The 9,988-nt window shown below is 52.0% G+C and overlaps 2 protein-coding genes across 2 annotated transcripts in view; both read left to right on the top strand.

Annotated features, from left to right (window-relative positions):
• Positions 1 to 8,316, top strand: part of TRIOBP (TRIO and F-actin binding protein) — a 65,637-nt gene extending 57,321 nt beyond the window's left edge. The window contains 7 exon segments of the mRNA XM_023509199.1: positions 798 to 945; positions 3,364 to 3,466; positions 4,302 to 4,461; positions 4,538 to 4,651; positions 5,873 to 5,959; positions 6,706 to 6,868; positions 7,620 to 8,316. Of these exon segments, the coding sequence (XP_023364967.1) occupies positions 798 to 945; positions 3,364 to 3,466; positions 4,302 to 4,461; positions 4,538 to 4,651; positions 5,873 to 5,959; positions 6,706 to 6,867 (774 nt within the window). The 3' untranslated portion in view covers position 6,868; positions 7,620 to 8,316.
• Positions 8,317 to 8,456: 140 nt separating this feature from the next.
• LOC100954048 (glutathione reductase, mitochondrial-like) overlaps positions 8,457 to 9,988 on the top strand; it is a 23,754-nt gene continuing 22,222 nt past the window's right edge. The window contains 1 exon segment of the mRNA XM_012814132.2: positions 8,457 to 8,461. Within this exon segment, the coding sequence (XP_012669586.1) occupies positions 8,457 to 8,461 (5 nt within the window).

Here is a 9,988-nt window from a genome sequence, read left to right as displayed (position 1 = left end):
AAAAAAAAAAGAAAAAAATAGCCGGGCATTGTGGCAGGTTCCTGTAGTCCCAGCTACTTGGGAGGCTGAGGCAAGACAATTGCTAAAGCCCAAAAGTTTGAGGTTGCTGTGAGCTGTGATGTTATAGCACTCTACCAAGGGCAACATAGTGAAACTCTCTCAAAAAAAAAAACAATGCTAGTCCATCTTGCCTTCCCCATTTCATATTGAGTCATCAGTTTCAGCTCATTTACTGAGCACTTGCACATGTCCAGCCCTGGCCTGGATCCTGAGGACTTCACTGGGTCAAATATTCCCTGTCTTCAAAGAACTTATGGTTTGGCTGAAGCAGAACCTTTGGAGGCAGGGAAAAGGCTGTCCAGAGACAGAGCTAGGAGAGGCATTTAAACTGGGCTCCAGGAGAAGTAAGTTACCTGGTAAGAGTTCCCAAAAGAACTTTCCAGATAGTGGTAATAACATGAGCTGAAGCCCACAGGTGTGAACATGCTGTGAGTTATTTTTTGTAACCATGAAGTTGCTCGGTGGACGAGGGCCAGGGATGGGGCCTCAGGCTCAGCTGTGGGAACAGGAACTTGACCCCGTAGGATGGAGAGTCCCAGGATGGCTTGAGGCTGGAGTCATAGTGAAGTTTGCAGATGAGGAAAGTGGTAGGTGGTGGGAGTGGGGATGGCTGGAGGTGCTGGGGTCCAGGGACAGGTGGTGCACCTGCCCCTGAGGCTTCCTACCTGGAGGCTGGGAAGGGCCACTGTCCCATGTAGTGGGGACAGCCCTGTGACCTCCTGGTCTCTGGCCCACAGGAGGCATGTGAGCGCAGCCTGGCAGAGATGGAGTCCTCACACCAGCAGGTGATGGAGGAGTTGCAGAGGCATCATGAGCGGGAGCTGCAGCGGCTGCAGCAGGAAAAGGAGTGGCTCCTGGCTGAGGAGACAGCAGCCACGGCCTCAGGTGTGGACCCTGGGGGGGTGGTACAGTGGGTGGGGCTGTGAGCCTTCATGTGGAGGCACCTCCCTGTGGAACTGAGGAGGCCTTTAAAAAAGTGTGGGGGCTTCAGCGCTATAGCTCATTGAGCAGGGTGCCAGCCACATATACCAAGGCTGGCAGGTTCAAGCCTGGCCCAGGCCTGCTAAACAACAATGACAACTGCAACCAAAGAAGCAACAGTCAGGTGCTATGGTGGGTGCTGTAATCCTAGCTGCAAGGGAGGCTGAGGCAAGAGAATCGCTTAAGCTCAAGAGTTTGAGGTTGCTGTGAGCTGTGACACCATGGCACTCTACCGAGGGTGACATAGTAAAACTCTGTCTCAAAAAAAGGGAACCTGAGGCAAATGAAAGACTCCCTGCCCCATGGGCTCCTCAGCCAGGAGCCACTCCTTTTTAGGAGTCTACCTCAAGTCACACACTGTCCATATGCTGGGGGAGAGATGCTGATCAACTATGCACCCTGCCCTTGTAGGAGTACCATCTCCCTGCACATGTGGGCCAAACTTTCGGGACAGCAGGGGGAAGATGGGAGCACTGCCCAAGTCCACTGTGTGCCACACTTTGGCATATGTTCCCTCTGGGAGCACCTTTAGTCCTCGAAGTACCCCAGGGAGTGGCTCCTTTTCACAGATAAGGAAATTTGGGCTCAGAGATTTTGGTGACTTGTGTCAGAGGGCACAGCTTGGAGGTGGCAGAGCTGGAATTGGAGCCCAGAAGACTGACTGCAAAGCTGTGCTCAGACCCCACCCTCTCTTCTCCCAAGCCAGAAACAGGAAATGCCTGAGATGGCAGACAACTCCCTGCCCTCCCTCTGTCCACTGTACTGTATGCCTAGAGCATCCTAGCAAGCACTGAGGGGTTTGTAGAACAATAGGAATTATGGAAGGAGTCACATGACCTGGAGTTTGCAACCTGCTGGTGATTTGCCAAGAGTTTATGCACTCAAGCCAAGCCTGGGGCCAGCGTGTTTGGATTTTAGGAAGACTGTCCAATGCAGGCACCATTATTAGATGCCCCTTTCCCCTCAGCAATGTCTGGGCTTTGCCCTGTAGTAATCTTATCATTAAGGTTTCTGCAGTGAAATTGATAAAAGTCACATTTACTTCGAATAATAAAGATTATAAGTAGCCTCATGTCTATTCAGGTTGGGTGTTGCCACCAAAAGAGTGATGAGAAGTTTACAGTGTTCAGCTCTTTCTATTTTTTTTATAGAGACAGAGTCTCACTTTGTCACCCTCTGTAGAGTGCTTTGGATCATAGTTGACAGCAACTCAAACCCTTGGGCTCAAGCGATTCTCTTGCTTCAGCCTGGTGTCCATAACTAACTACTAAGCTAAGGATGCTAAGCCAAAGCCTCAGTTCTTGGGAGCTCAGTCTAAGATGTAAAAACAGTAGGAAGTGATGTTTGAGTATTTACTCGGAGCTATGCCTTGTTTAAGTGCTCCACACACATCTTCCAGTATCCCCATAGAGGAAAGGAGTGGCTGTTGTCCCCATTTTCCAGATAAGGGACCTGAGGGTAAGATGGTCAGGGCAGGAAACAAAGGGTTAGGTCACCTGTACAGGATTGTAGGCTTGTACTGACTGCAGAGCTCGAGCTTGTGACCACTAGGCTGAACAAGGTAGATTGGCCTTGTTCAAGAGCTCTCCAGGCTCTTCTGGGATGGTGCACTGTGAGGGTGTTACCCAGAAATCACTGGAGCTGGTGGGTTCAAACCCAGCCTGGGCCTGCCAAACAACGGTGACAACTGCAACCAAAAAATAGCCAGACATTGTGATGGGTGCCTGTAGTCCCAGCTATTTGGGAGGCTGAGGCAAGAGAATCACTTAAGCCCAAGAGTTTGAGGTTGCTGTAAGCTGTGACAATATGGCACTCTACCAAGGGTGACATAGTGAGACTGTCTCAAAAAAAAAAAAAAGAAGTCACTAGCAACAGGAGGTCTCATACCAGTGCTCACTGAGGTGGTCTCCCTGGCAGGGTTCAATAGACAGAATTATCATCCCTTGATTGATGAGTTCAGAGAGGTTAAGCAATTTACCCAAACCTACTCCGTTTATGACACAACCTAGACTGCTCTGGACTTCTGGTCCAGGGCTTTTTTTTTCTTTTCTTTTCTTTCTTTTTTTTTTTTTTTAAGCAATTCTCTTGTCTCAGCCTCCCAAGTAAAGTAGCTGGGACTACTGGTGCCTGCCACAATTCCCAGCCATATTTTTGTTGTAGTTGCTATTGTTGTTTAGTAGGCCCAGGTTGGTTTCAAACTCACCAGCCCTGGTGTATGTGGCTGGTGCCTTAGCCACTGAGTTACAGGTGTGGAGTCTCAGAGAAGTGCAGCTGGGTGCTGCTGACCCCTCTTCACTCTCTCCTCTGCCTCTCTGCTTCTAGCCATTGAAGCCATGAAGAAGGCCTACCAGGAAGAGCTTACCCGGGAGCTGAACAAAACACGGAGTCTCCAGCAGGGCCCTGATGGCCTTCGGAAGCAGCACCAGTAAGATGGCACCTGGGCCCCACTGCCTACTTATCTAATGAGTTGGGGAACTTTCTTGAGACCAGAGAACACATTGTTTTGCCCTTGGCTGAGACCCTTCCACCAGTCTCATGGACACAAGGAACAGAAACAGTGAGGAGGCAGCGCCTGTGGCTCAAGTGGCTAAGGTGCCAGCCATGTACACCCAAGGTGGCGGGTTCGAATCCAGCCCGGGCCCGCCAAACAACAATGGCGGCTGCAACCAAAAAATAGCCAGGCGTTGTGGTGGGCACCTGTGGTCCCAGCTACTTGGGAGGCAGAGGCAGGAGACTCGCTAGAGCCCAGGAGTTGGAGGTTGCTGTGAGCTGAGATGCCATGGCACTCTTCCCAGGGGATAGCTTGAGGCTCCTGTCTCAAAAAAAAAAAAAAGAAAAGAAAGAAAGAAAGAAACAGTGAGGCTTCAGACTCCCCTGCCAAGTCCTTTTAGTCAGTTTTTCAGGTCTCTTCTTGTCCCTACTGGTCCTGGTTTCTGCTCTGCTCTTCACCCCTGTAGTGTACCCTAGAGCTTGGCTGCAGTGTCATTCTTGACCAGTAGGTGTCTCTCTGCCATGGAGCATAGTTCTGGAATGTTGGAGTTATAAGTGCTTTAGATGTGGGCTCTTCTAAGCCACTGACTCAGAGAGGAGACACTTATAGCCCAGAGAGACTGTCACTGGTTTGCAGCCCCACTGCAGGCTAAAGGCAAAACTAGGGAAGGAACCCCAAGTCCTGAGCTGCCGTGAGTCTCCTATGACCTGACTCTGGCTTGGCAGGAGCAAGAGAGCCCATGCCGTCCTCTCTTCCTTCCCTGGGACAGGTCAGATGTGGAGGCATTGAAGCGGGAGCTGCAGGTGCTTTCAGAGCAATACTCCCAGAAGTGTCTGGAGATAGGGGCCCTGACACGGCAGGCTGAGGAGCGTGAGCACACACTGCGGCGCTGCCAGCAGGAAGGCCAGGAGCTGCTGCGCCACAATCAGGTAGGCCTGGCACCAGGTATAGGGGGACACAGCTGTGTCCCAGTATCCTGCCCTGACCGTCTCACCACCCTCCCAGGAACTGCACTCCCACCTGTCAGAGGAGATTGAGCGGCTACGCAGTTTCATCGCTTCACAGGGCACAGGCAATGGTTGTGGGCGCAGCAATGAGCGGAGCTCCTGCGAGCTGGAGGTAAGCAGCCTCCCTCTTGCCAGGCAGCCCAGTGGGCCTCAGGGCCTGGGGTGGTGGGTGAGTCCTTAACGGGCTGAGTGTCACCTGTAGTGGGAAGCACCAGGTCTCCCAGGGCTACCCAGCCTATACTACAACACCTGCTGTGCTCCCAGCAGCCAGAGTCCAGCCCTCCCATCTGGGTCCTGTCACCTACCTGCTCTGTGACTGTGGCATGTCACCCCACCTCTCTGATCCCTGGTAGCTCATCTGTAAAATGGCACTAGCACCTCCCTTACTGGGAGAAGGTAGAGTGAAAAAATGTGAGGGGAGACCTGAGGATTATCCTAGTATTTTCTTTTATTTCTTTAACAAACACTTCTTGGCGCTTATAGCTCAAGCAGCTAAGGCGCTAGCCACATAAATCTGAGCTGGTGGGTTTGAATCCAGCCCAGGCTCACCAAACAACAACTACAAACAAAAAATAGCTGGGCATTGTGGCGGGCGCCTGTAATCCCAGCTACTTGGGAGACTGAGGCAAGAGAATCACTTAAGCCCAAGAATTAGAGGTTGCTGTGAGCTGTGACGCCATGGCACTCTACCCAGGGTGACAGCTTGAGACTCTGTCTCAAAAAAAATAAAACAAAACCACTTCTAATCAGGCTTCATTGTGCCCTTTTGCCTATTAACTCATCTAATCTTCCTACCAGCTCATAAGTTAGATACTGTCACCATCCCTGTTTTATAGCTGAGGAAACTAAGACACAGGGCGATCCAGCACCTTACTGAAGGTTGCCGAGCTGAGCTGGAATTTGAACCAGGCAGTCTGGCTCCAGTGTAAGCTTTTAAGCCTCTCTAGTCCCAGCCGAATCTGTCTCTTTTTTGGTCAAGTCAGCCACACCTGCCCCTCAGGGTTGGGGAGGCCCGTCCTGCTTTGGTTCAAGTAGGGCCATGACATGGCCTCCTCCCCCAGCTGTGGGCCTGGTGCCGTGAGGGGGGCTGTAGCAGAGATTGCCATAGGTACCCACTTATGTGGTCTGGACAGGGGTAAGGGAAGGATGGAAGAAAAGCAAGAAGGTCAGAAAAGGCTTCCTGGAGGAACCTACTTCCAGGTTGGAAAGGGTCTTGGTGTAGTTGGGGGCTGCTTTCTAGGGGCTCAAGGCAGGGAGAAGCCAGGCTACAGGGTGCTGGGCCAGGGTAGCTCTGGCCTTTGGCCCTGGGTCAGCCTGGTACCTATGACCCCAGGTGCTGCTGCGAGTGAAGGAGAATGAACTTCAGTACCTGAAGAAGGAGGTCCAGTGCCTCCGGGATGAGCTCCAGACAATGCAGAAGGTAGGTCCTGGCTACCAGGGCAGGGTAATCAGTGGGGTGGTAGCCTCCGTAACCACCTGATGCGCATCCTGTGAGTGCCTGCTCTGTGCCAGGCACCTCCCTTGCCTCATCACTCCTCAGGCTCTACTGTGACTCTCCCAAGAGGTATTACTATCCCTGTTCACTGACAAGGAAACTGAGGCTAAAAAAGGGAACTGATTTGCCCAAGGCCATACTCATTTTTATTTATTCAGCATTATTTAATTTATTATTACTGAGCACCTATAATATGCCAGGCACAGTGTCAGGTGCTGGGAATCTATGACTGTGAGCAAAATAGACCAAAATCTCTACATGTTGTAAGGGCCAGATTGGGCCTTGGTGCTGAGTCCACAGCCTGCCCAGGCCACTCTGAGCTACCAAGTTCATGCACTGGCACACTCTGCCAGTTTGGGGCCGGAAATGGGCATGTCAGTGGCTCTGTGTTGAGCTGGAACTGGGCACACTGAGCTTGATCAGGCAGCAGGAGCTCCTGGAAGCCTGAGCACCGAGCAAGGCTGACTGGTCCTCCGAGCCTCCACTGCCCTATGGTCCTGTGCACAAGCATCACCTCCCTAAAGCTCCGCTCTCAGCAATCCAGGGGGATGAAAGTGACAGAGCAACATGGAGGCTGCTCAGCTGGCTGGCCAGGGGCAGAGGGGGTATGTGCCAGGGGACAGTCAGAAAGGGCCGGCCTCACGCCCTCATAGACCCTCCCTACTGCCCAGGACAAGCGCTTTGCCTCGGGAAAGTACCAGGACGTATATGTGGAGCTGAACCACATCAAGACTCGCTCGGAGCGGGAGATCGAACAGCTGAAGGAGCATCTACGCCTCGCCATGGCTGCCCTGCAGGAGAAAGAGTCAATACGCAACAGCCTGGCTGAGTAGAGTGGGTGCTGGGCTCTGGGTCTACAGGGTAGGTGGTGGGCCCCAGGATCCTGGGCCACCATTCTCCTGCCTCCATTTCCCTTCCTATAAATGGGACAGTGACACCAACAACACAGAGTTGTCACAGAGGCTGCCTTATCAGCCTGAACATGTTTTTTCAGAGGCAGGAGCGCAGCTCGGAGCCCCAGCCTGACTCTTGACAGTTCATGCCCCCAGGGGCACATGGCTGAGCCCACAGCCTTTGTCCCTCTGAGCATCACCCCTCCCTGCTCGAGGCCAAGACTCCATCTAGTGGAGTTGCATTTTTTTTTTTTTTTGAGACAGCCTCAAGCTGTCCCCTTGGGTAGAGTACTATGGCATCACAGCTCACAGCATCCTCCAACTCCTGGGCTCAAGCGAGTCTCCTGCCTCCGCCTCCCAAGTAGCTGGGACCACAGGCGCCTGCCACAACGCCTGGCTATTTTTTGGTTGCAGCCGTCATTGTTGTTTGGCGGGTCCGGGCTGGATTTGAACCCACCACCTTAGGTGTATGTGGCTATTGCCTTAGCCACTTGAGCCATAGGCGCCAAGCCTATTATGCCTTTTCTAATGCCATGTCCACCTAGAGCGTCTTTTTTCCAGCAAGCCCTCATGGACTTCCTAAGGCACATGAGAGAGGCCCCCATAGGCCCGGGAGAAGCTGGTCTGCCTCAGGTATAAGGACCCACCTGCCCCCTCGCCTGGCTGCAGCCCTGTCCTTCCTTGTTTTCCAGGTCCTCGTGGTCTGCTCAGCTGCATACCCTCCAGCCCTAAAGGACCGGCCACCCTCCTTCCCTGCTGGAGGGAAGTCAGAAGCCAAGCTTTGTTCCCACCCTCTGTGGGCCACACATTCACTTGCACCCTACACACACACACACACACACACACACGTACGTATGTACACATGCACACACACACACACACACTCTGCGTATCTGAGCGTGCCCCTCGCACTGGGTCTTACCTTGCACCTTCTTCAGGATTTTATATGTGAAGAGATTTTTATATAGATTGTTTCCTTCCTCCTCAAAAAACACTTTGTACTTCTTTAGAAAACAATTCCCAGTGGCTGTATGCCTCCAATCCTGGCTCCCACTCTAACTTCAGCCACCCCATGCTTGGGCTTTGGGGCTCTGACCTGGCCCCAAGACCCAGGCAGTGGCCAGAGTGGGTTGTCCCTGGTGGGGAGAGGCAGGGAACCAGCCACCCTCTCCCCACCCTACCTCCTACTAACACTTCCTACCCTGAATGGACTCATACCCTGGGACTCTGGACAGAGGGACAGATGGACAGAGGGAGCCAGCAGCTATACCCAAGGCCCCCCTCTTCTGAGAAAGAGGTGCTGGGCATGCAACTGTTGGGGCAACCCATGAAGGCATTTCTCTCCTGTCCTATGAAACTTCTTAACTTAATAAAACGTTCCAGCAGCTCTGGTGTCCTGGATGGCTGGGCAGAATGAGAATGGAGATTGGGGTTTCTTAAAGTGGTTTCCAGCCCCGACCATCTTCCCCGCCCTTCCTGAAGCATGGCATGTGGGCTTCTGAGGGCAGAGGTGAGAATATGGTTCCCCCATGAGGTGAGGACTTTGATGTTCCATGTGTGATTTGCAGGCCAGCAGCAGCAGGGAACATGTGAGAAATACTAAGCCCAACCCACTGACCTGCTGAATCAAAGTCATCTCCTTTTTTTTTTTTTTTTTTGAAATAGAGTTTCACTAGTTGCCCTCAGTAGAGTGCTGTGACATCACAGCTCATAGCAACCTCATACTCCTGGGTACAAATGATTCTTTGGTCTCAGCTTCCCAGGTAGCTGGGACAACAGTACCTCCACAATGCCCAGCTATTTTTATTTTTATTTACTTATTTATTTTTTTGAGACAGAGTCTCACTGTGTCACCCTGAGTAGAATGCCATGGCATCACAGCTCACAGCAACCTCTAACTCTTGGGCTTAAGCAATTCTTTTGCCTCAGTCTCCCAAGTAACTGGGACGACAGGTGCCCGCCGCAGTGTCTGGCTGTTTTTTTTTTTATTTTATTTTTTTTGTCATTGGTGTTTAGCTGGCCCGAGCTGGGTTTGAACCCGCCAGCATTTGGTATATGTGGCTGGCGCTGTAACCACTGTGCTACAGGCACCAAGCTGCCCAGCTATTTTTAGAGATGAGGTCTTGCTCTTGTTCAGGCTGGTCTTGAACTCATGAGCTCAAGCAGTCTGCCCATCTCAGCCTCCTAAAGTGCTGGGATTACAGGCTTGAGCCAATATGCCTGGCTCAGAGTCTGCTTTGACTCTGAGGGGTCAAAGTGACCTTCACATGAACCTCCAAGGGTCCCTAGTGACCTTCACATGAACCTCCAAGTCTAAAGAGCCTTGGAAAAAGGCCTGGAGTTAAAGCTGCCCCAACTGACCTTCAGCAAGTTATGTCCCCTCTCTGAGCCTCAGTTTGCTTCTCCATCAAATAGATATTTTTCTTCCAGCTCCAGTTCTATATTGAGGCCCAGATCTGGGGTAGGCCCAGATCTGGGGTGGGCACAGTGGATGTGGCCACCCCAGGCCCAGGCCCACTAGGCCAAGAGTCCTTATCATGTCATTATTAGCACAGATTGGCTGTGCTAATCTTTTTGGTTTTTTAGAGACAGGGTCTGTCTCCGTTATCACCCAGGCTGGAGTACAGGGGTATGATTATAGATTCCTGCAGCCCCAAACTCCTGGGTTCAAATGATCCTCTTGCCTCAGCCTCTAAGTAGCTAGGACAACAGGTGCACAGCACCATGTTCAGCTAATTTTCTAATTTTTTTGGTAGAGATGGGGTCTTGCTATGTTGTCCAGGCTGGTCTTGAACTTCTGGCCCATAGCGATCTTCCTGACTTGCCCTTCAGAAGTGCTTGGACTGTAGGCATGAGCCACTGTGCCAGGCCATCAGTCATTTTCATTTGAGCTATTCTAATAGTGGGAGGGTCACATGGGCCTGGGAAGAGGCTCCATTTCTGAGCCACAACAGGCCACATCCCAAAGGGGCCCAGAAGGCTGAGAACTGAGAGGAGACCTTGACTAATCCCGCAGGCTAAAGAGTGCTTTTACAGGCTCGGCGCCTATAGCTCAACCGGC

Source organism: Otolemur garnettii, unplaced genomic scaffold, assembly GCF_000181295.1.
Source record: "Otolemur garnettii isolate 467f Iridium unplaced genomic scaffold, OtoGar3 scaffold00007, whole genome shotgun sequence".
Taxonomy (NCBI): domain Eukaryota; kingdom Metazoa; phylum Chordata; class Mammalia; order Primates; family Galagidae; genus Otolemur; species Otolemur garnettii.
The sequence above is the reverse complement of the archived record's forward strand: the minus strand, read 5'-3'. Positions and strand labels throughout refer to the sequence as shown.